The sequence below is a fragment of the Pteropus alecto genome, unplaced genomic scaffold, assembly GCF_000325575.1.
Source record: "Pteropus alecto unplaced genomic scaffold, ASM32557v1 scaffold7, whole genome shotgun sequence".
NCBI classification, from domain to species: Eukaryota; Metazoa; Chordata; class Mammalia; order Chiroptera; family Pteropodidae; genus Pteropus; species Pteropus alecto.
Window position 1 is genome coordinate 15,990,080 of NW_006494614.1, and position 27,234 is coordinate 16,017,313.

General features: G+C 36.3%; 1 protein-coding gene across 1 annotated transcript in view; it reads right to left on the bottom strand.

Annotated features, from left to right (window-relative positions):
* Nucleotides 1-27,234, bottom strand: part of BCKDHB (branched chain keto acid dehydrogenase E1 subunit beta) — a 178,520-nt gene that overhangs the window by 137,649 nt on the left and 13,637 nt on the right. The window contains 3 exon segments of the mRNA XM_006926359.3: nt 4,677-4,785; nt 7,783-7,938; nt 8,140-8,273. Coding sequence (XP_006926421.1) covers nt 4,677-4,785; nt 7,783-7,938; nt 8,140-8,273 — 399 coding nt within the window.

Here is a 27,234-nt window from a genome sequence, read left to right on the forward strand (position 1 = left end):
TTTCTTTCATAGACATTCCATTCGGTTCTTCAAATTTGCTTATCTCCTGATTGGATTCTCAACTGTCTCTTTTGGGTTTTTTTGTAATATGATACCTACTTTTTTATATTCTTTAGATGATAGTTCTAATAGCTGAAGTCTTAATGGGTCTGTAACTGCAGTGTCTTGTTCCTGCTCAGAGAGACTATTTTTTCCTTGGACTTTATCTGTGGGACTATTCTGAGGCCTGGGTTGAAGTGACTCCAGAGAAGATTTTTGTTTCCTTCTGCCAAATCTCTTAAGGTGACACCAACCCAGAAGCACTTTAAATTATCCACCTGAAAGTTTTCAGACCACATTGCTAGCACATATTTAAATCATAATCCTGTGTAAGGGCCGTCTTATGATAAAAATTCTCAGAGGAGATTTTTCTTTTCTCTCCACCAGCATAAAGTCAAGACAGGTAATTTTCCTTCCTGCCACCTCTGCATCTCACACTGTGGAATGGTCTGTGGAGTCCCAACTTTAAGCAAGGCTCCTAGTAGATCTTCTACCTATAGTGGGTGGACTTTATCTCCTGTCCCCATTGTCCCATGGAGTCATCAAAGCAGCAGCTCAATGTCTCCAGGGCCTGGCAAACACCTACAGAGAGACTCTGGTATTCACTTAACTCCAACGGTTCTGAGCTTGATATTTCAAAACTCCAGACTCCTGAGTGCCAGCTCAGTATACATTTAAAATAAACACGTGTGCGTGCATTTACATACATCATTTATTTATTTCAGGGTATCTAATCTACCATTCTTCCATTATTACCAAAGACATCTTATTCTACACTACTTAGTCTTGACACCTCCCTCTTCTTTCCTCTGCTTAAATTCATTTAGACACCAACTATTTCATATGATCTAAGAAATTTCTAACACCTCCCCCTCCACTAATTCAGTTCCTCGCCATTTCTTAGAGGCTGTTAAAATCTCCTAGCCCAGTCTCCTTCTGACCAGTCTTTTCCTCGCACTAAGGTTCAGAGGTAGCGAGAGAAAGACATTGGTTCTAGACTGTCCTTTGGATTCCAATCCACGTAAGTAGGTTCTTGTCAATGAACAATAACATTTTTTTTCTAGCTTTGATCAGTATCTCAATGAAATAGATTCTTAAAAGTAGACTATGGGTCAAAAGGCAAATGATCATATTATTTCTAACAGTTCTATTCCCTCCTTAAAACTTATGACTTCTTTTGGAGACCGTGGAAGCAACTGTGGCAATCAGAGATTGGTAGTTTTCAATGTCCACCTCCCATCATTATGTAATAAAATTTTCAGGTGGGTACTAAGCTAAAGAGTACTTTTCTCAGCCTCCTTTGTGGCTAGATATGGCACTATGATTAAGTTTTGATCAATGAGATGTGGGTAGATTAATTATGTGCAATTTCTAAGTCATTCTTTAAAGAGAAGGATAGTTCTTTTCCATTTCCCCTCTCCTTCTTTCCCTGTCCTGATGGCTAACATGTTTATGTGATGTTGGGAACAGAATGGCCATTTGGGACCAGGCACTGAACGTAGCATGTTAAAGGCAACAGAGAAACCATACAGAAGGGCCCAGGTACTCTGATGACAGAGGATCCACCACACCAGCTCTAGACTGTCAGTCTGGATCTTTATGTGAGAGAAATAAATTTCCATCCTACGGTCTCATTATGGGTTTTATTGTTAACCTAACTAATAAATCAAACTTTTGTACCTGTCTAATTCATGAATATCTATATATTTGAGATATCATTCTATGAAGAAAATATGAGTTTCAATGCACAGGTTTTATAAACATTGCCTTAGAATACTCAAAAGTTCTTTTTACTTATAATTGATTAATGTTCCATTTAGTTAAGATTACTGGATAATTAACCTAAATGAGCTATTATGTAATGAACACAACCCCAATAACTTTTACAAAGAATTGTCAGCCTAGTATCATATATGTGTGTGTGTGTGTGTGTGTGTGTGTGTGTGTGTGTGTGTGTATATATATATTACTCTATGCACCTTCACAATATAAACTCTTAAAAAAATTCTAAATATAAAAGTCCACATTTTTAGTCCACTGTTTTAACTATCCCTAATGTACGCTGGCATTCAAGAAGAACATAGGAAAAAAATCAAATTATTTATGGATACTAGAGGTCTACTGGTTTATGAAATTAATCTAAAGCACTTTCTTTTATTGCTCCATTTGATTCTGTCAATACAGAAATGTCTTCCACAAGGCACCACAGACTACTCCATCAAAAGTCTCCATTTCTTTTTATATCATTCTAAACAACTGGAAATTTGGAATTTTCTGTCAATGTGAAGTAGATCTGAGAGGTTAACAGAGCTGGAGAAGAGCAGACTGCATATAGGCAGCAAATGAACAATCAGTGTCAGTACATTCACAACCCCTCACCAATACCCTTCCCCCATAAAAAGCAGAAACCAGAATATGGTCAGCTGTAAGGTACGAATTCGAACCAGAGGCTAAGTCTAAGAAAACCATGAGTTAAAGGCATCCTGAATTCTATATAAGAACCAGTAAAAAAATAAAATAGAGATGAGCAACTTCAATTATTGCTTCCAAACTGACCTCAAGCAGTGGTTCTCAAAGTTAAGCATGAGTCAGAATCACCTGGAGGGATACTAAGGCAGATAACTGGGCCCTGTTCCCACAGGTTCTAATTCAGTAGGTTTTGAATAAAGCTTGACAATTTGCATTTTTAATAAGCTCTGAGGATGCTTCTACTGCTGGCCCTGAGATGAACTCTGATAACCACCTAGAGACACTCATATGAAGACTTTAGTGGCTAACTTCTTCTTCCTATTCTACTTTCTTCTGCAAAGCAGCTCTTTAGCTGTGAAAAAACTAATACCTTTATGGTCTTTACTAAGCCACTAGGGGTCAGAAAAACCATTCAGAGTTACAGTCCTCAAAATGGCACATAATCAATCACGAGGAAACTTCTGAAAAACTTCTCAACCCCAATCCTCATCAGAGTCTTTTATAAGCTCTCCCAGGGCCAAGACTGCAATAAATGTTTCAAGCTCATGGTCTTAGCTGGAATCCTATAACATTAAGCATTTCCCTTACCAATCCTGATTTCAAAATTTGCAGTAAAGTGAATATTGCTTTTCCAAATGTTTCTTACTCAGTCTCCATTTATTAAATACTGAAAATATCTGCATTAATTGATTAGCTATAACAGCTGATTAACCTCAAAAATATGATACCTATAGGATATTAAAATTATTAGAAATCAAATAGCTATTCATTATATACCATCAGTGTTTTCCTATTTACCTCGAGATTTTTTTTTAATTCTTAGAGTAATTGTTTTATTCCATAATGGCATATAGAACACAACAGAGTTCTTTAAAAATGTAGAGATTCAATTTAAAATGTTTAACTTAAGAACAACTGGAACTCTGATAAATTTCCAATACAAGTGTAAAATGGCACAATCACTTTGAAAAACTCTTCAGCAGATTCTTATAAGGCTAAATCTACATCTACCCTGTGACACACCAACCCCATTTCTGGATGTTTATTACCCAAAAGAAATGAAAACATGTTCATGAAAACACTATACAAGAATGTCTATAGCAAGCTTGTACAAAACAGGCAAAACTGATAAATTGTCATCTAGTCATACAATGGAATGATACTCAGCAACGAAAAGGGAATAAACTACTGATATAAGCATCAACATGAATGAACCTCAAAAACACTAGGGTGAGCAAAAGAACACAGAAGCCAAACACAGAATATACAAGACTGTGTTATTCAATTTATGTGAGGCCCAAAAACATGCAACTAATCTATGGTAATAGCAATCAGAAAATGCCTAAGTGTGGGATAGGAAGAGTAGATTGGTAGAAAAGATGAATGGATTTATCAGACCTGGAGTGATGAAAATGCTGTATGTCTTATTTTGCATAGTTGTTACATGGATGTACACAACGATCAAAAATCTATCAAAATGAACATAATATCTATGCATTTTACTATATGTAAATCACAATACAATAAAACAAAATGTTTTTATGCTTAACTATTCAAAGAAAAGATTTGGCAAAGCAATATTTCTTGAATTCAAAATATATTTTAGACAGAACAAATCATTTGATGTTTAAAATTTCCATTACAGCTGATAAATAAGCAGTCACAGATGATGTTTACAGGATTATGATCTTAAGCTAAAAGGAGCATGACTAAACACCACAGCTTGCCTTAGACAGTCAACCCAGTGTAGACCTGATATCACAGCATTAATAGTGCCTCCTTCACTATCAAAAGTATTCCAATTTAGATTAAGACCTACACAGACCCTTAGCTAAAAGGGCATTTGCTCTTACTTAGTACAATGAGCTCATTCGCTTTTTTGTTCAATCTACACTTAATAAGCATCTACTAGGTGCCTGCTACCTATATTCTTGCTTCCACTTCACATTGCTTCTGGGTTTCCACAATCAAAATAAAATAGCTGGATGGGTTTCCCCTAAATTTAACATGAAACGTATACCTGAGAACAAACTAAATATAGAACAAATCAGATTTTTCTACAAGGAAAATATAAATCGAACTATTGGGGGAGGGAGACATTAATTTTTTGAACTGTGAAAAACAAAAATATAAAAACATCACAAATATAAAATAAAGAAAACTTTTACCTGCTGCCCTGTAAAGTATTTTAGGTTCAAAAAATATACAAGGATTTTTATCCTCTATGCATGACAAAAGAAGTCCCTTGGCCTGGAAAGGGCTTCTGGGTACAACCACCTGCAAAAACAGATTTTTTTAAAGACAATTTTAGTAAAAATGTATCCCAGTAAACTCACAGGAAGGGTTGATATTTAACTAACCTATTGCTACTAATTAAAAATAGAAACCTGGTATTTTAGCCTAATTATCACTTATGTACGAATATTTACATACTGTCTCAAAAAATTCTATTTATTCAACATTGATCAGATGCCTACTCTATCCTTGTGACTAAGACGGGTCTTCTCTTATGAAGCTAAATAAATAAATAAATAAATATATAAAAGGAATCTGCAAAAACTATTTATCTAAACGAAAAAGTAAAGATGTCAATATTTTCTTATATTTACCTTTAAATAAAGAATCTTTTCTACTAATACTCTACTGCAACTTTCAAAGGGCATGCAACTCTCCTCAATTTTAACATATCACAATCTTCTTTTCCATGAAATACACTGTCTTCATTTCCTAAGTGGAAAAGTCATCCACTGAACTTCACAATCTGTGCACTATAATGTCCAGTTACTGAAAGGCTAAAAGAAAAATGTGGACAATGCGCACTTCTAGTTGACAGGAAATGGCTCCAGGACCGCCTTGAGAACTCGGTTGTTTACGAAGATGACGATCATGACAGTAGACTGCACATGTGTTAACTGGGCCAAGAACTCTATGTACATTAATTCATCTCCTGTTCATAGTTACCCCATGAGGTAGTTATTATTATTTTCCCCAATTCAGAAGTACAGACTAAAGCTTAAAGAGAGATCGGAGAGCCTGCCCAAGGATACATCACTTGCTAGACCAGGGATTCTCACCCAGTTCAAACTGATACCATAGCTCAAGCTCTTAACTTCTAGACCATTTTGCTTCAAATCACAAACTTGTGCCTAATTTTTAATGATTATTAAAAAACTGCATAAAGACAAGAGCTACATAGGAAAAGTTACCATTAAAATAAACCTGAATTTATCACAAAGGCTCAAATAGGGTTCCTTGAAGCAAGTTATATTTGGCTTTCAAAATCATTTTTATATCATTTTTATTGAAGGATTTTTATTTAAAAAATAAAATAGAACAAATTTCACGATTTCATTTTCTATAAATAGACTGCTTAACACATTACTTACCACAATACACAATGTCTTTTATCTCATGTTCCTAATTTAGTTTCTCTTCATCGGCTTTCTTCATCTGCTATTTTTAGCATTTTGTGCTACATGTATATTTTCATTTAGGATTAAACAAGAGAGAATAGAGTGAGGTGAGGGAAAGTAGGAGATTGAGAGAAAAGGCCTATTCTTAAAAATACTGGGTAACATCATAAACATTAAATGCGATTCAGTGTTTAGCTCAAGCACACACACAAAAAAACTGTTGCCTCAAATGTGGTTTCTGTCCCAACCTACCACTTCCAGCTTACATTGAAAAATGATGTAACCTCTCCACTCGACTAAGAAAAACTTTATGACTTTGCCCTGGTAGAAAAAACAAATGAAACATAAAACATAAACACACATTCACAACCACTTTATGCTATCAAAAAACAGAGACAGCCCTGGGTAGCTGAGCTTCTATATTGAATCCCTATACAGTTCTTCATTAAATAGAACTAGAAAAGATAATGTAAAACATTAAGACTTAAAATATGCAAAATATATTTTTATTAAAAGACCTAACCTATTATGAAAATTATTGTGGAAGGCTATAAAAGAAAGATGCTTCAAAATTAATTGTTTGAACAAATACTATCTAACCTGGACTAAAAAGCATGCCTAAGTTACAAAGGCTTTTCTTAGTCTATTTGAAAAATAAGAAATAAATTGCATTGAAGAAAACATAGGAACTAAACTCATGGACCCTGGACTTAAAAGAGGATTTTATGAATTTGACGTCAAAGGCAAGGCAAGTAAAAGCTAAAATAAATTAATGGGACTATATCAAACTGAAAAGCTTCTGCATAGCAAAAGAAAGTCTACAAGGCAAAGAGACAACCATCCAAATGGGAAAATATATTTACAAGCAATGCCTCCGATAAGGGTCTAATTTCCAAAATATACAAAGAACTCATATGACTCAATAACAAAAAAAAACAAATGATCCAATCAAAAAATGGGCAGAGGATCTGAACAGACACTTCTCCCTAGAAGATATAAAAATGGCCGACAAATATATGAAAAGATACTCAACATCACTAGATACTAGGGAAATGCAAATCAAAACCACAATAAGATGACATCTCACACCTGTTAGAAGGCTATTATCAACAAGACAAGTAATAATAAGTGTTGGAAAGGATGTGGAGAAAAAGGAACCCTTACACACTGCTGGTGGGACTGCAAATTGGTACAGCCACTATGGAAACAGTATGGAGGTTCCTCAAAAAACTAAGAATTGATCTACCATATGATCCAGCAATCCCTCTACTGGGTATTTACCCCAAAGACTTCAAAACATATATCCAAAAAGATGTATGTACACCAATGTTCACAGCAGCATTATTCACAGTGGCTAGGACAGGGAAGCAACCAAAGTGCCCTACAATAGATGATTGGCTAAAGAAGCTGTGGTACATATATACAATGAAACATTACTCAACTATAAGTAGAGATGAAATACTACCATTTGTACAACATGGTGGATCTTGAAATAATCATGCCAAGTGAAACAAGTCAGAAAAAGTTAAAAACCACATGATATTGCTTATATGTGGGATATAAATCTAAAAGCAAAAAACAAACATGACAGACTCATGGACATGGACAGTAGACTAGTGGTTACCAGAAGGTGGGGGGAGGGAGGAGAGGGGAGGTAGATGGGTAAAAGGGGTCAAATATGTGACGACAGAAAGAACTCTAACTATGGGCGGTAAACATACAGTGCCATATAAATATGACTTACTGTTGAATTGCACACTTGAAATATTTCCTCTAGATAAGCATATTAGTTAATATTAATAGAATGAACCAAAATGAAAACATCAAATGGTGATCAAATAAAGTACATAAACGAGGATACCTTGATTCCTGGGCAGTGGGCAAAAAAAGCTTCAGGACTCTGAGAATGATAGAGAGCCCCATGGCCAACACAGCCCCAAGGAGACCGGATGGTGAGGCTTCCACAGTTAAAAAGATCCCCAGAGCGATAGCGATACTTGGCGGCTTCATTAACAATCTGAAGGGAAGAGAAGAGATGTGTCATAATAAATGATGTTCTTAAACCATTTTATTAGAACTTAAAATAACTTGTAATGTACTAGCTCAAAGATAACAAAAAGTTCATAAAACAGGGGGCGGCAGACTGGAGGCAAAACTTCAATACTTCCTGGGCTTAACCTTAAAAACGTTCAATTACAGTAAAATGTAATCCTCCTACCTGATCAAAAGCGGGGAAAATATAATCTGCAAACTGAATTTCTGCAATGGCAGTAGCACCAGTGACTGCAATTCCAATCCCAAATCCAACAATTCCTTGTTCACACAATGGGGTATTAAAAACTCTATCTTTTCCTAAAAAAAAAAAAAGAAAAAGAAAAAGAAAAGAAAGATCATCTTAATATGACAAACAAGAGTAATATAATGCACAATATAACTGAAAAGTCAATATATTAATGGCAAAATGGAGAAAAAATGCATAGAACAAGTGAAGAAAAGAGAAAATAACTAGAATGATAGCTGGTTAAAATGCAAACACAGCAATTATATTAACTGTATGTAATCTAAATGTTCAATTAACATAAAGATTGTGACACTGGGATAAAAGAAAGCAAAACTCAACTACTTAAAAGAAAATAAACAATAAAGATAACAGAAAAGTTGTAAGTAAAAAGAAAAATATATACAATGAAAAACCAACCGAAAGAAACTTGATAATGCTACTTTAATAGCAGACAAAGTAGACCTTAAGGGGAAAGGGAAAATTTGTACTTTTAAAGGGTTCAATTCACAAGGAGGGCATAGTACTAAATTTATACTCATGTAACAGCATGGTTCCAAATAAATAGATAAATTAACAGAATTAAAGGGAGAAATGGATAAATTACCAATATAGGAGACTTTAATATATCAATATCAGTAACTGACACATAAAGCATACTAAAATTAAAAAGTAACTATGCAGATTCTAATATCATTAACAAACATGACTTAACGAACATACACATGACACTGCACCCAACAGCTAAGAATAGAAATCCTTTTCAAGCAAACAGAGAACTTTGGTATTAATTGACCACAGACTGAATTATAAATCCAATCTCAATAAATTTTGAAGAATTAAAATCACACAGAGTACATTCTCTGACCATGGTAGAATCAAGCTAGAAGTCAATAACAAAAAGATAAGTAGAAAATCCTTATGTTAGAAAAAAATTTAAATATATGTCTAAGTAACCTACAACTCAAAGAAGAAATTCTAATGGAAATTAGAAAGAATTTTGAACTGAATAACAAAAACTCCATGTATCACAACTTATTATGGTTTCTTTTGATTTCAGTCATGGCAGGGTAGTTTTTTTCAGACAACCCTCTCACATGTGATTATAAATGCTAATCTAAATGCAACAATATTTAGACATTGAAGGGACAAAAAATAGGCATAAACTGAAAGAGACTTGACCCTTTAAAGAAATGAAATGTAGTGGAAGAACATGACATTTATAAGGCTTGTCCCCCAGGGGGACTTCCCAGTCACTGTGACATAGGATAGCTAGTATTTAGACAGACTCAGTCTTACTGGCTTGAGGTGTCAGAGAATGGAATCTGGAGATGCCAGTAGCTAGAAATTGTGGAACTAAGTCCCTAAAAGAAGAGAACTACATGGGAGTACCCCAAAATCTGTGCATAAATTCTGCTCAAAACCTTGGCTAACCCCTGTGCCTACAGTAGACTCTAAGAGCCCAGCAGGTAACAGCTGGAAGCTCAAAGAACTGAGCAGAGGTTTCAGCACTACCCACTAAAGAAGAGACAGAATTTAAAGTTTGAGACTTTTCAAATTAAAGGAACTTGATAAACACCTTAAGCTTTCCATTGAAACCACAAATTACCATGTTAATAGCATACAACTCAATTCTCCTCTGAAATTTCACCACCTTTTGGCCAATATCAGGATTTCATGAAAAATTCTAATTTCAGGGACCTGGATAGACACAAGCAATGGTCACAGTAGGGCCAGGTGACCAAAAGTTGGGGGACAGATCTGGGATTCATATTTCAGTTCCATAATCCAAGGATACCAGTTCTTCTTGGTGCGTAGACTTTACTTTCAGCTCAGTCTTTTTAAATCTGAACCACCAATAGGATAGGTGCTAGGAAATGGCAACCAGGCACATCCTGTAGTTTCACTCAAAGCAGCTGCAAAAGCATGATTCATACTCATCACGATCTGTGACTATCTTCTGATTGTGACCTCTATCCCTCATCAGTTCTCTATTTCACTGCAAGTAGCTTGATAATTTCTGAAAATCTGTGATTCCACTGAACTAAGAATAATTCATTGATAGCAAAGAAACACAGATTCCAGCTGCCACCTGTAGAATCCACATCTGTGGAATACGTGAACCACCTGAACCTAAGAAGCAATGTTCTTATTTATTCCTTGCTGTTTCAAGATCTCTGGATTTAGCTATTTTTCATCTCAGTAAATATAGCCTTTTTCATTGCTAGAAGGCAGAAAAGTTGAGTTTCTCAGAATTCTTACTCCAAACATGCTTAGTTTGAGGAATAGCTTAACAACTCTCCCCAAGTTTCTATGATCTAGCAAAAAACTGCTTCACTATGAACTAAATATTAAAAATCTGTTCCTATATTCTCCCAAACAGGTAATGATTGAGGGTAAAAGCTCACATAAAATGTATAATTCTAATTACTTACTCTGTTATAAAGCAATTAACCTGATATAAAGTTCATATACATAGTATCCCAATAGGTAAATTAATAATACATACAGTGATTGCACTATTAGCCAAGACAGATGTGGGTTTAAGCACCATTTCCACAAATTACAAAATTCCTAAGGTTCAATTTCTATCTCTAACAGAAGAATCGTGATACTGAAAAGATTAAAAATTCATACACTTATTCGAATATTTATAATGTACCTAATGCTGGATAGATACTATTCAGCATTAGATACATTATAAATATTTGAATAAGTCTATACAGCAGCAAACAAAACAGAAAAAAATTCCTATCCTCATGGAACTTACATTCAAATCAGAGAAAACAGACAATAAAAACAAAAAAAGACAATATGTTACATGATGAGACGCTATGGAGAATAAAACAGGGAGTAGGTGATTAGGGGAGGAGGTGGGACTACTGTAATTTTAAATAGGAAGATGGGGAAAGCCTCACTGAGAGGTGACATTTAAAAGAAGAGTAGAAGAAAGTGAAGAAGTGTACCCATGCATAAATCCAAGGGAATGTATCTTCCAGGCAGAGGGACTAGCTAGTGCAAAGGTCCTGGGGTATGAGCAGGTTTAGCACATCAGAGAGAAGGCAAAAAGTCCAGAATGTCTGGTCTGGAGTAAGAGAAATAGTGGTAGGAGATGAAGTTGAAGAGTTAAGAGGATCTGATGGGAAGGTGGCACGAATCAGACAGGGCCTTGTAGGTCATTGTAAGCACTCTGACTTTTAGTGTGGGAATGAGTCAATAAGTAGGTGAGTGGGACAGGAAGCCATCGACCAAAGTCATGCCATTCTCTGAAATTGCATTTCAACAGGATCCCTCAGGGTAGAATTTGAATAGCCTATAAATACGCTATTTATAGGGTGGACACAGCAAGACTGATTACAGGACAGGCATTAATCCCAGTAAGAGATGATGAAACATAATAGCAGAAAAGATGTGAGACTCTGATATAGTCTAAAGATAGAGTCAAAAGGATTTTTTGATGAAATGGATGTGCAGTATGAGTCAGAGAAATGCTAAAGATGATGAAAAGGCTTTTTTGCCCTAAGCAACTTAAAGAGTTGCCATTAACTAAGAAATGGAAAACCACAAAGAAGCATGTTGAGATGTCAAAAGTTCAGTTTTGGAAATGTTAAGTTTAAGATGCCTTCAGATATTAAGATAAAGCTCTTAATTTTACTGTTGGATACATGAGTTGAAAGTCTTAAGTATAAACATGACATTAAAAAATATGGAACTGGATGAGATTACCAAGTAAATTTAAATGGGTACATACAGAAGAGATGCAATGTTACAAAGACAATAAGTGAGAAATAAATCAGCAAAGTTGAGGGGGGAAAAAAGGCAAAGAGTTCAGAGGAAAACTAGGAGAATGTGCTGACCTAGAAGCCAAATGAAGAAAGTGTTTCTAAGAGGAATGATCAATTTGTGCTGTATGCTGACAATTAAGATGAAGACTGAAAATTTTATAACTGGTGACTTTAACATGTATCTGCAAAGTAGGAAGGAAGGAGAAAACAAAAGCCTTATTCAAGAGGCAATAGGAGAAGAGAAACTGAAGACCACGAGTAATGACAATTATTTGTAGAAATTTGAAGAAGAGCAAAGAAAGGAGCAACAAAGGAGCTGGAGAGGAGTATTGGAACCAACAGAGGGATTTTATTTAACAATGAAGAAATAACAGCATATTTGCAGGCTGATAGAAATGATCAGTAGAGAAGTAGAAATTGATGATTTTGAGAAAATTAACGAAATAGAGAAGCAGAAGAAAGTACCTAGTATTTTTATTATTTGAATCTCAGTGAAAGCTTCATACATTTCAGATACTGTGAAGTAGTTGGCCTTCATGTAGCACAAACACAAGAATAAACAAACAACTTTATCATATAGCAAGGTTTAGCTAAATGGCAGGTGATCCAGATAACCCGGAATATGCTTTTAAAAATATTATCATTAATATTAAAACCCTTAAATTCTAAATATCACTGAAAACATGAAAACTCCCAAAATACATTCATGGACACGCAGAGTTAACACTGGTTAAAGAAACAATATCCGAGGACAATATCAAATAATCGACTCCACCGTTCAATTTTAGAAGAAAAATTCCACTTAGATGAACCGAACAAAGTTTTGTTTTTTTTTCGATTAACCATGGGGAGTGTGGCAATTGCTTAAAAGCACTACTATTAGTAACCACAATTTTTTTAAACTTTATCAGAGTAACTAGAAAAAAAAGAAGCAATGGGATAAATCAATCTTTCATTCAAATAAAGATCTCTAAATTAAAGAGAATATAGGGATACTCCTATATTGTATCAACTGGGGGAAAAAAAAGAAATGCAAAGTTATTCCTATAAAGAATTTACAAGGGGTAAAAATACTTTCTTTAAATAAATCAAAAGGAAAAACTAGGTAGAGTATCTATGAGATAACTTAATGAGCGGATAAAATGGTTGAGTACAAAAGGATAGTAAGAAGAAAAATGATTCACAGAATCACAAAACCCTAGCACTTTTAAAGACCTGCCCATCAGACCCACATAAAGAATTGTAGAATGTAAAGTAGTAGTATCAGGATAGCGGTAAGAAAAATTAAAAAGAGAAAGAGTTTAAGGAACACTACAGAATCAAAAAAAATTGAATAGTTGTTAGTTGTTAGTTGAGTGGCACACGGGAGCAGATAAACCCCTGAGGGTTGGCACTGAGAGGTACTCAGCACTGCACCCTGCCCACCCTCACCCCCAATCTATCCCAGCTAGAAGATGTCAATGCCACTTTGACATTTCACAATAAGTCCTCTCTCTATCTGAAGAGCAGGGTAGTGAAGAACAGTTGGTCATGGTGGCAGGGCTGTGACAAGCCACTGCAAACTATGAACTAATATCTCATTCCATTAGTGAGACCATGAAGAGGCAGAGCGGTCAGTTAAACATGTAGTTTTTTCCAAAGATCCCGAGGTTTACCATCGAGCAGAGTAGGGCTACAAACAGAAGATCCACTACTGCTAACATGCAAGAGATATCCTAGGAGTGAGAATGAAGACCTGAGGAACAAACCTTGCCGCAGTTGTGTATCTGCAGAGGCCTGGAGACTATGCAAGCCAATGACTGAACCCTAGGGAGCCCAAAGCCTTCCAATGCACTGCTTGGGAATGAGGGCCAGTTGATCCTAACAGATCACAGTTCTTCTATTCAACCAAATGTCTACTTGGAAGCCCTGGCTCCATACTACTCCTCATCCTCCCACTCTCTACCCCCACCCCCCATCCCAGGGGATTACACTGACGTCTGGTCCCCAAACTAAGTGCTATGTACTATTCAACATACCTTGAGTAAGACCCTTATGTCATGACAATCCACAAAGGCAACAGCATGACCATGGCAGAACAGAACCAACTCAGCATTCCCAGAGCCCCATACATCTTCAGGAATTACCCAGCACTGGCTTTGTTGAGGGCTGTGGGCCCAGAGAAGACATTCTAACTAGTAATAAATCAACCACTGGTGTTCTGACACTTGTGCATAACTTGAATTTTGTTCCGGAGCATTATCAATGTGATTTAAGGAGCTAAAATCCCCACTTATAAAATCACCTTATCTTAAATGAAGCTGAATTTAAACAAATGTAATCTGAACGTTTGGTTTCTAGGGACTATGTACTATACGACTATTTAAGCTTAAGTTAGATTCTTCTTTAAGTGACACTCAGGAAAAAAAAAACACACACACACAAACTCATTTCAGTCAAATTGATATTTACTATGTCTTAAAAAAGAGAACCACAGTTTTGTCATGGAAGATCATGGAAGAAAGATGAACTCTTTGGCTCTTCTACCTTTTACTAAAATCAAATTGACAAGGTTATTGATGGGATTGTACAGATTTCTTAAGTGAAGCTATCTAAAACTTATTAAGAGATTAAATTGAAGTTTAGAGAATACATGCTAAAAATGTACTTTTTCAAATAAATGAACACATAGCTGATACTGAAAAAAGATCCCCAAAAAAGTGAATACAAAAAGCATTTCTGAATAAACCTGTAATGACTTCACTTTGCTTGAATACAACCAAAGCTGTTTTTCCAGAAAGTCAAAAGAAATATTTTCATCATCCTCGTGATACCAGCTGGAATTTCAAGGCAAGCCATCTAAATTTTTTTTTTAATCTTCTTTCATTTATATGGAAATGAGATGTTTCCTAAAACATATCTGTACCCAGTACCTACGTCAACACCAAAGCTCAAAGCACACAAATTCCTCCAGCTGATTACTGACTATAAGTGAAAACAGCAGGCCAACATCATCTAAAACCCACGTGCGTCATTCACCAAGGAGGACATTACAAGCTGTCAATCTAAATTAACCTGCCTAGCATTATAAATAGCCTAAACTCCTATCTAAATAGGTTGGTACCCTTTTCTCAGAAGCAAAGGGAAAAACATGACAAAGAAGCATGCAAAATAAATGAGCTTTCCCCTTTGTAAACAAGAGAAAGTTGACATTAAACCAATTCTAAGCCCAAATTGAAGAGCTATTAATAAAATACAGCTCAAGAGAACGAAGAACGAGTTTTAACCGGAAAGAAAAACAACATTCACCCACTGTATCTGCTTTTTAAAAAAATATTTGAGTCTCACTGCTGCTATATGAATTCAAGGCTCGCATACAGTCAGAGCTAAACACAAAAACCATAACTACAATCCTTAATTTGGTCCCAAAAGTAATACAGTCTAAAAACCCCAAATGACTGATATCCAGCAAAAAAAAAAAAAGTTTCGAAAATTAAATTATAACATTCGATTGCAAATCTGAAATGTTTTATAATTTTTATAATTTATAGCATAATTTCTTAAGCTAGTGCTAGATGTTTCTTCCTCTAAAGTCAACTAGAAACAATAATACACATCACTTCTACAATCTAATTACTTGTATAGAGCACTTTTCTACTTCACACTCCAGTGATTAAATAAAAGCATGTCTGTGTGTATACGTGTATTTATACACATGTGCCATCTGAGAGATGCTTAACGAGTTTGCCATAAACAACATAATAAGGATAGTTTTCAGCTCACTGAAATATCTAGGACACAAATGAAAAAATTAAGTTAAATAAAAGATTTCTTGTTTCTTAACTTCTTTGTTTTTGATTATGTCAAAAGAAGTTTATTTTTTGAATCAAAAACGATATGACAAAGGTGATAGACTATACTTAGAAGTCCCTTAAACTCTCACAGCAGCATTAGAAAATCCCATTAGAAGTCATTCTCTGAAATGCAGTCAGTTAAATGAATCATCACTTTATTTACACTAAGTCATGACAACTATCTTCCCATTCTTCCATTCATTCAACCAACTTCTGCGTTTGGCACTATTACGGGCATCATGAGAAAGATGAAGAGAATTTTATATATAATTAAAACTAGGACAAACTAAATACAGTGAGTTATAGACACAGTCCTCGAAACAGACAAGAACTGAGAGAAATCACTTCAAGGTAAGAAAGGCTGTGAAAAGATGTACTGGGTCTGGAAGTACAGTAGAATGTGAAGCAGAGTGAGGACTTTGAGGGACAGAAATCGTAAGAAAAGTAAGAGGGGCAGAGAAGCTCCGACACAGCTGTGGACGCGGCCAAGAATATGGGGTTAAGAACTAAAGTGGAAATAAAAGTCAAAGCTAGTTCACTTAAGATCTTAAAAGCTAAGCTAATAAAACTGTACTTTAGGATTAAACATGGGGAAGGCTTTAAGCAAAGAAATATTGTGATCAAAGTTGTATTCTGGGAAAACGAATTTCACAGATGTATAGAGTAGGGAGGAGTGAGAACAAAGACTCAGGACAAATATTATAATCATTCAGGTCAGAATGAACGGTGATAGTGACAGAAGGGAAAGCAGTGAGAGAAACCCCCAGGTAAATCCAACAAAACTTGACAACTCTGAAGCTTTAAATCTGAGTTGTTCTGACGGCCCAAGAGGCAGACAGAGCTTGAAAGTCACCATACATAAAAAAAATGCAAGGAAAACAGTTTCTACATGTAAAAGTAATACACGTATATGCAGAAGGATGAGTTTCACTTGAAATAAGCCGAACATAAAAACTTTTTTTAAATGTCAGATTCACTTTTAAACAAATGGTCAGGGGAAAGCCAGAAAGTATCATGATGCATAACATGATGGAACCCTCTAGTTTGGTCCAACCCAGGTGGCCAGTTAAAATGGGCAATGGTACAGAGTATAATCCAGTATTTCAGAATTAAATCTACATTCTAAGTACTATTATAGGATAATCATAACTACTGGAAGCTTTAGTCATCTAACTATGTTTTTTTCTAATCTAGTTTGACAATACTTTTTCCATGAAAATTGCTTTTATTTAGGTCAGCTAGTCACCAATGGCCTCCTAACTGCCTGCCTAATGGAAACTTTTTAGTCTTTCATTCAATATTTAACCCCTTAAAACTGCCCTAGCGCCTCTCCATTTTGCCTCAATTTCCAAAGAACCTCAAGTCCTATCAATTCTCCCTGACTGGCTTGTCACTGACTCCTTTCTGACTCCATCTTCCCTCCACTGCCAGTTTAGATTCTCATTACCTTTCAGACAGACATAGTGGTTCTCAAACTGTGGTCCTTGGACCAGAAGCAGCAGCAGCAGCAGCAGCAGCATCCACAAATTTGTTAGAATAATTCTTGGGCCCTACCTCAGACCTGTTGAATCGGAAACTCTGGAGGTAGAGCCCACTAATCTCTGATTGGGCAAGCTTTCCAGGTGATTCTGATACATGCTAAAGTTTAAGAACCTCTGGACTCAGTAATGATCTTGCCCATGGTCTCCCTGTCTTTAGTCTCATAGCTCCCCCAAGCTGTGGCCAGAGTTATGTTTTAAATTACCAATTTAATTATGCCATTCATCACCTTTTACAACAGTATTCAAAATACTATATAAGCCCATTTTAAACAGAATAAAAATTAATTGACTTTAAATGTTAAATTATTTGTATTCTGTTACAAATAATTATTGTACATAGTTCTATAAAACTAGCAATAATTCCTTATTTATTTATCAAGCATATATCAGCAAGATCTTTTTTTCTCAAAGAGAACGTAAAACATTAAACAACATTAAGTTAGAAATCAAGTTCGTCTGAAACTTAATCACAACCTCTATTCTACAGTCCCACTCATCTTCACCCCTATTCGCAGAGGTACTTGGTGTGGCCAATTTCTGAAGCTTCGAGTAATTCTGTGATGTGAACTAGGCTGGTTTTTGGCTGCCCCACTGCCCATTCCAGATTCTGCTTTTCCAAGTCTATTAAGCCTTCCAGCTTCCAACATTTTGTTCATGTTGTCTACAGTTCCATTCTCCCCATCCTTGTGGACTTAGGCCTTTACAAAAGATCCCTTGTCATTTCCATGGAGTTTTTTAAAGGGAAGAAAAGAAGATGTCTACATTCAATTGTCTTTTTCCACAAGTTTCAGATGCCATTTTCCATGAAAACTCTCAGTTTACAGTTTAGTTCACCCTCTGTCATTTAAACTCTGGCCTAAATAAAAGCAGCAAAGTTACTGGGCACTTCTTACATAGTTTAATATTGTTATTTCATTCTTACACTGTTATTTTACTTACCATGTAATTATGCTTTGGCCTAGCAAGTGTAGTGGGATTTCCTTTAAGGCAGGGACCACATCTTAAAAATTTTAGTACCTTCTAGAGTTCTTAAACTTGGTTGCATACATGGATCACCTGGGGACCTTGTAAAACTCCAACACCCTGGCCACACCCCAGACCCATAACTCAATCCCTGGGGCAAGACCTAAGCATCAGTGTTGCAACATACGGGCATGGCCAAGAAGTAGTACTATGAAGTGAATCATTGTGTCACTGTCTGGAGTCCTATTTCAAACATTTATCCCACATATGAATATGCACATACACGCACACCTGAAAGGCGTCTACTTTCCTAGGATGGCATCTCCAGCAAGCCTGTAGACCTAATAAATTGGTCTCTATAACCAGGAAAATAACCTGAGTAATCCCAGGACATACTAAAGAAGTGCCTTAGCCCAAGACAAATTCATGGATGTTGTTCTACTTGTCAAGTGATACTTTAATATTAATTATCTATTTCTGGCGTCCACTGGTCAACATGGCAATGGTAACAGTTGATGCCAGCCTTTCTCTATTGAGTGCACTTCAGCCCATCACTGCCTTCATTATCCCTTCATTACTTCAAGTGGCTGGCCTAGCAAGCCTATCACATGCTTGAATGGACCCAGGACTATTTTAAGTGGCAAACTTCCAGTTCTGCAGAAACTATAAAACTGACCCACACATAGAAACTGACGGAGTTGCCAGGCATTAGAAGTTCCAGAATAACTACATATGAGGAGCTTAGGAGAAGCATTCTAATTGGTGACTAAAGCCAGACAGCTTGTCTTAATCTTACGTTTTCATAGCTAGCCTGTTATTTTTATATCTATGAGGTGGTTTGGGAGAATTGATGAAGATTAAAGTCACGTTGAGCACCCCTGATACCATAATGTTAGCAAAGGCAGGGACCATAAATCTATATGTCACTGTACTATCAACAGAGGCCTCTTCATTTTCTTTTTGGAGGCTGTTCTCCAGAGGATGGACATCAGTCCACTCATGGCTGCACACACAGTGATGGCAAGAAATCAAGAAGCAAGGCAAAATAGTAATGAATTGCTAAAGCCGCCACAAAGAAACCCACAAGAGAAAAATAGGTTCCATGTAGTCTGGAAGGGAGAAAATATATCACATGCTAACAACTGGACCTAATCCTTTAGCAGTCCAGCAGAAATTATGGAGGAAAGACTCGAGTTATTGAACAAAGACCCCACTAGAGACTACAAATATAAACAAATATCAGAACAGGGCCTGCAAAAAGCAAACTGAACAAGGAAATCCTGAAAGTCATGGACCTATTACAACTCTTAAATAGAACAATAGCTGTTCTTGGATCCTGTAATTCCTTGGAACACGGAGATAATTCTGAGAGAAATGGGACGTGGGATGGAAATAAGTGACAGCAGTGGCACTATCCAGCTATGAGAAAATTTAAACAGTGAAAAATTATGCAGTAACTTGGCTGTTGATCCCTCAGTAAAATGAATATTGACAGCCAAAGATCACCTAGCCTAGAAAACAAATTTTACTGAAATTCTACTCTAGCGAAATCTCTAAGTGTAATGGACACTAAAGCTGAGTGTGATCTGTTTTCTGCCCCATGCCTGAATGAATAAAGGTAATTTGAAAAGAACTGAATGAAGGAAAAGTTTTATTGAGACTATTTAGCTCAAATTTTGCTTACAAGTATCTGAAAGCAATCAGGAGAAGCTAGGTAGGTTAGAGGCACACAACAGATCTTCGTTCCCCTCCAGATTCACTTTCAGCAGACTGTGGGATGAATGAAGGCTTTTCAGAGAACACAACTAATGCAATAATTACATGCCACGATATCTAACTTTTCTTTTTTTGTATAAAGAGTTAAACACTGTGAGAAGAGTTCTAACCTTCTTTGATATATGTAATTAAAAGCTAAATGGCTAAATGGTCCTTGGGCAGAAACACCACAGAAAAGGTGTTTGACAAAAAGAAAAGGTGCCTTCTTTAGGCAAATAACTGAATTGCCCTACTGGACTAAGGAATTTGTCAAAAATGCTGTGGAACTTTTCTATTTATTGTCTACTCTATCAGTTTTTCATTTAGATTTGAATAGATGTAATGGGTTTGTACCATTTAATATGTTCCTTTAACAATCAACATGTTCCTCAAATGATGTGAAAGTCTCCTTTTGAGTTTTGAGGAACCTCCACTTTCTCAATTAAAAAAATGCTCAAATTCAGTGTCTACAGATTCTTGATTAATTAAAAATGTAATACTGTGTTTGTGTGTGTTCCCTTTTGGCTTAGAAACAAGTGTCTTTGTTTGTGCTGGACTCCAAGCTGGCAGAAACTAAAAGAGGAAAAAGTGAGGGTTAAATGAACAGACTGCCCAGAAACTGAGATGAGAAATCCTTTATTACCAACGATGCTTGAGTGTCCAGGAGCCAAAACTACAGAAAAAGAATCTTTTGGCTAATTTAAGATTGGCCAGATGCCACCACTTCTGGCTGGTGGCCACAGGACCTAGGGGGCGGGGTGGGGGGAACGGTAGAGAGGGGTGGCAGGATGCCACCAGAGAAGGTCAAGCACTTTGTCACTAAAGCTGCCTTTGGGTGTAGCTGCTCACTAGGAAACTGAAAACTTTTTATCCAACAAGCTTCCCAAGTGATTCCTTAGCACATGATATCTGCCAACCTTTACCTAATTGATCCCTCATCTCCTCTGCCAATCAAAGCAACTGAGAAATCTCATCTACGCTGAACGGGAACAGAAAACAAAGCACTGTGCTCTTCCAGTCCTCTAAGACTTTACAGAGAAGGTCTCGCTTAACAAACATCTGGCGAATGACATTAATGCTGTCCTCCAGGCATGGCTGTTTTTACTGGCTACTTCCACTTTGACTGGAAAAATCATTTTTCCTGGTGAATTTAATTATTATGTGACTTTATAACTGTATTATTGAAGGTGTTACACAGTGGAATTACAAGCTAGAATTAAAGCACAGAACGTCTAGTTTGTAATAACCTACATATTTAGATTCAAACTTCCTATAACATGTAAGTGTTTTCAGGTGACAACATCAGCTCAATACCTGAGCACACTGTCAACATGAAGCTGCAAGACAGCTGGCATGGCCATCAGGTATGCAACTTGTAGAAGGAACGACATCCTCACTTGTAATTTAATGGACTTTGTGATCTATTTCTTAAATATGAACAAAATAGGATGGGAGAATTCAGGGATTCAGATATTGAGCAATCTGAACTATCTACATAAAAATTGCTATAATGCTCCCCTTTAGCCCTGATAATTTCTGGGGTCTAAAAAGGAAAGCCTTATAATTCAAAATTATATTGCAATCAAATAAGCAACTCTGAATACAGAAAAAATAAAAAAGAAATTAAAAAAAGGAATCATTGACTTTAATGTGTAAAAACTGTAAAGTGAACTGTCCAAAATAAAACAATTAAATATGTCTAATGCATCCTAATTCAAGAAATACTAAACTCTGAAGAAAAAAAAGTTTGTGTTCTTCCCTCTGTTAAACATATCAGTCGGGAAGAGAATTTTCATAAGATTCGGCACCAGATTTGGGAAGCCAATGCAGCGACATCATACCTAATATTAAATGGACATACGATATATGTCATACTTGACAGTGACAAGGTAAACAAAAGATCTTTTACTCTCTTAATATATATTGTCCTTAATAAAATATGGTTTCATTTTTGTAATTCTTAATTGTGATGTTTAAAAAGATATATGAATCAGTTTTATACTTTCTGACAATAATGACCAATAATCACATTTTTCCTAGTCTACTTTATACTTTAGCCCTAGCCTATCTCCTAAAACCCTGCTGGTGCTCACATCTGGTAATTCTAAAAGACTGCTTTGTCAAATAAGAAAAACTGGCTTAAGGGCATTACACTACAACTGATGCTTAAAATGTCAGAGAAAACACCTGTTGGGCAGTACAAACATGTATTGTTTAATCAACGAAGGGGAAAAAAATAGTCAAAGCAGCAGCTACTACTCCAAAACACTAATCATAAAACTTATTCACAAAAGAACCACAGGTTTTTTTTTACCAATGTTAATACGGGTTACTGATAACTAGCTTCTTCTTATTCCATAAATAATCAAAACACTTTGTTTATTAAAACTCCCTAAATATTCCTAATATTTCTCATGTTTTTACATAAATGAGTTGCTCATTTATAAATAAGAAGGAAAACGACATAGTTCAAAAAGCTCAGCACTATGTTTTAGGAAGCCTGAGCTTAGAATCTGGTTCATCCACTTGTCACTGGGCAACCTGGTAACATCCAAACTCTCAGAATTTCAGTTTCTACATCACGTGGAGAACATCACGTAGATCAAAGTTTCTCAGCCCCAGTGCTGTTGACGTTTTGTGCCAGATAAGTCTATTTGGTGGGAGAGGACTGCCATGTGCATCATAGGTCAGCATCTCTGACCTGTACGCACTATATGCCAGCGGCAACCACCAATTGTGACAACCAAAAATGTCTCTAAACATGGCCAAATGTCCCTAGGAAGACAAAATCAACACCAATTGAGAACCACTGGACTAGATATATATCCTTAATTTCTCTCCAACTCTGATATCCCACAAAATACATTAAATATCTTATTTTCTTAAATATTACTTGTTAAGCTACTGGTCAACATGTCAACTGTGAGGATACTCATTTTGACTTTTTGAAAAATTAAAATTCAGTGACCATTTATACCAATTCTAATTTTAGTAGATTCTAAAATCTTTTTTTTTTTGAATGAAAAAGTCACAAAAGGACCATTGAAGCAATATATAAGGGAAACTAATATAAATAAAGCACATGTCGATATTTTCATCCCATTTTCTTCAAATGGATAAAAAAGAAGAGATAAAAAGAAGGGCCCATTAAATATGATCTTTTATCTAGTTCCACCACACGTGTACTTTTAGAAAACAAAGAGGCCTACAGTACCAGGAGCAATTTAAAGTGCCTGACTTTTAGGAAATAAAAAAACTCTTAAAGCTGCTGGCAATCCTTTAAAAATATTTTTTAATAATCTTATTAGAAAAATATTTATCCCATCTTATTAACACCTATTTTCACTCCAAATTTCTAGAACAGTTCAAAATCTTACAATCTATATCTGGTATTCGACCTGCTATGAAGTCAAATATATACACTTCAATAGGGAGAATAAACCGTGTATTCCATTTCCTTAAAGAATTGTTAAGCCAGAAGTTTTTTCTTCAGTAAAATTAGTTTCAACTGCTCAGAAGCCAAACCCCATTTCACAGACTGCCATTTCTCAACGGAATCCAGGAGTATGATTATCACCCAAGCAACTCTTTCTTCACAGCAAGAAAGAACATGTAACGGAAGGTTGCTTTCTGGTGATGCTATTTCATAATTCATGTAAAAGTATAAGAGACTTACCAAAGGATTTTTCTGACAGTTCCCACATTTAAAAATTATACTGGAAAAGGGACTTCATAAGAGAAAACGAAGTACCTACGGTTTCCCATGGTTCTAAGATGATATAGCAACTGTTACATTTACAAAATCTCTAAATGTAAAGGGAGTCAAAGCATAAAGCAAATGTGTTCCATTTGTAAAATATAAAAACACAAATACTGCCTACTCATGTCCATGAGGACCATCTGGTCCTCTCCTTTCACTTTACTGAGGCCCGAGTCAGCTCCCAAACACTGGCATATTATAGATGAAAACTGGCCTTCTCCACACGCCTGTCCTAGTTTTCCTTCCTGAATTCAGTGTATTAAAGTGTCTGGTTATACAATTTCTATGATGTTTACAGAAGTGGTTATATTCAGTTTCCCAAGTTGCTACGACAAGCCGCAGTTGCGGTGTAGAGGAATGAATACAGTAATGGAAAAACATCAATCCCATGAAAAGGCAGATGTTTAGGCCTGTAGACTAATTCCATAAGTCCTCCACTGTTCCTTTTCTCACTTAAGTTTTATCCAATGAGTGGACCAAAGTATAGCCTTATGAACCACAGCCCAGCAATGTTCATTCATATCAGTACAGAATAGTTCTAAATAAAAACATACCCTGAACCTGATATACCAAAGTCTTATTTGACTAAAACACATACATGCTCTATCATACTGAGAATGCCAATAATGAGGACGGATTTTATATATGACATGTGGAATCTGTCTCATAACATACATAAAAGAATGTGTGATATTCAACATAAAAATCATGCATACCCCAAAAATCAACTACCTTTAATTGCCCTCTTCTATCCCCTGCTTCCCTATAAGTCCCCAGTTCCAACTGTTGCTCCTGATAGAGGGATCTCCTTGCCATGTGATATTCAATGTATTGATGAGATTATACTATTCTATTTTGAATTTTCAAATCACTCCTATTATTTTGTTCTATCAAAGGCTAGAAAGGAGAAAAGCAGTTTAGTGGTACTAAACCCACACTCATCTGGATTATCTAGAATACAAAATAACTCTATTTCCCTTTTTTTAAATATAGCATTGTCTCTAATTATGCAATTCCTTCTTTTTTATATATTAAGTAGAATTCAGCTTTACAGTATTATGTCAGTAACCCCCAATCCTTCAAATTCTCCCTTCTGGAGTTTTAAACGCTTCTCCGCAGCCCAGCTGTATCCATACAATGCCAACAGGGACAGTCTTATTTCAAAGTGTAGGCTGCCACCTACTGACTATGATCCCTTCCAATTCAACACTCAGCTCTCTCCAGAAAGCTAATCTCTCCAGAAAGCTAATCAATCCCTCTCAAAGGGATGTCTTCACTATGTCATTTAATGCAATGTACTCAACTATATCAATATAAACTTTTAACTAATTCTTTTAATTTCAAAAAAAAAAAAACCACTAAGCAGACATGTTTCATATAGCTAAAAATTCCCAGCCTATACTCAAAAGGGCAGAGAATTATTTTAAAAGGTATGTGCTATTTTTTAAATATGCAAAAAGTTCAATTTTAGTAATATATTTCTGTTCCATTTCCTTTATTCTTCACTCCTGAATACCAAAGCTCACTCCCTCTCATTAGATACAGTAGTGGTGATTTAATTGTTCCTACTGATTCAACCTGGAATTATTCAAGTTTCGAATTCAGTTCTGAAGCTGTTATAAAATTCACAGCAGCTGCTGACAATAAAGCTAAAAGAGCCATTATTTAATTCAGCTCCCCCTGCAGCATCCACCCACCCAAACAGGTAGACATAAATCTGCAGCAGTCCTCTAAGAGTAGTAAACTTTTTTAAGTGATAGTTTACTTTTGTTTTAGCCTATTTTTTTTTTTTTTTAAGAAAACATCAGACCCACCAAAAATCACTAATGGGAGATAAGAAAATCCCCTTCTGAGGTCAGATGCCACTGTCTTGGTGAGAAAATGAAGGATAAATTCACTCAACAACATTCACTTAATAAGTACCACCTGACACTATATTAAGAGCTAGGGATGCACAGATGATTCAAAAATCTGTTGCCTTTAAGAAGTCGTCTGGTGCACAGATTTGGTGGAAAGACAATTACAATATAAGTTGAAAAATATAAAATCTGAACACTGATAAAGCAGTGCCCGGGTCTGCTTCAGGAAGAGCTTTATAGAGGAAATGACTGAAGGCGAAATAGGAGTTTACTAGCTAATCAGCTGAAAGAGAGAGAGATCCAAACAGCAAGGGAAGGGACTGGAGGGAAGGTGATTACTAAGAAAAATGATGAAACTATGCAAGCAGAAATCATTAAGAATCTAAAGTGAGACACCAGGGCAGTGAGGATGGAAAAAAAGAGGCCATATTTACGACAAACTATGAAAATAAAATTGTAGGACTTGACTGGATGTGGAGAATGAGAAAAAAGGGGAGACTAGAATCTCCTGGTTTCTGCCTTCGATGGACGGTGGCAGATTCATTGGGTTTGAAAATGTAGTGGGAGGCAATGGATCTGTTGGGTGGATATAATGAATTCAGCTAAATATGAAAGTATGAGTTTGGAAATGCCGAGTTTCAAGTGACTGGAACACTGAAGTAAAGATGTGCATTGATATATGGAATCTGAAGCTCCGGCCAGAGGTCTGAGCTGGAGATAGAAATTTGGAAGTCACTAGTATGTGAGCAGAGGTGACATGGATGAAATGCCCTAGACAGAATAGGTACAGTAAGAAAAAGAACACCGTGGATGAGAACCGGGGCAGACAGCCAACAGAAGACTCACTAGCTTAAACAAGCACATGGTATGCAACCACACACTGGCTCACACAAGAAGGAAGAGTGAAAGTTAGAAATTGTTCAGTGCCATAACTACACCAGACACAGACAAGACAATAATGCCAGAAAAAACAGAAGGCAGTAGGAAAAGGGAAGACCAAATATTAGGTGAACTGACTCCAAAACAGAAGCCATAGGCATGAATCTACAGGAGCTGAACAGGGCTTCTGAGAACAGGACATTGTGGATATCACTTGTTCATAAGGTCACCAGGAGTTGGAGCTGACTGGCATGTAGCACATAAGCTACAAAAGCATAATTCAACTTCTGGTTTCTAGTTCCACATGTAAGGAGCTTAGAAGTTGCAACTTTGTCCTAACAAGTAAAAAGCTGAACAGACTGAAAAATCATCTTTGACCCATAAGAGCAGGGATGACACACAGCAAACCGCTGCCCCCAAGACTGGACATGAATACAGGGAACCTCGACTTACAGGAGCAGAGACCCAGGAGCTGAAACCACTGCAGGAACCAGAGCCAAAAACCTGAACTGCAAATGATGAGTTGCTGGAGGCTCAGTGTAGACAACTCCGAGAGTTAAAAACTCCAGGGAACCCAGTGATAAGGGGGACCCCCCACAACCGTGTGAGGTTTACTTTCAGGAGCTCAACTAAGTTCCCAATCTCATCTGGCTTCAGCAG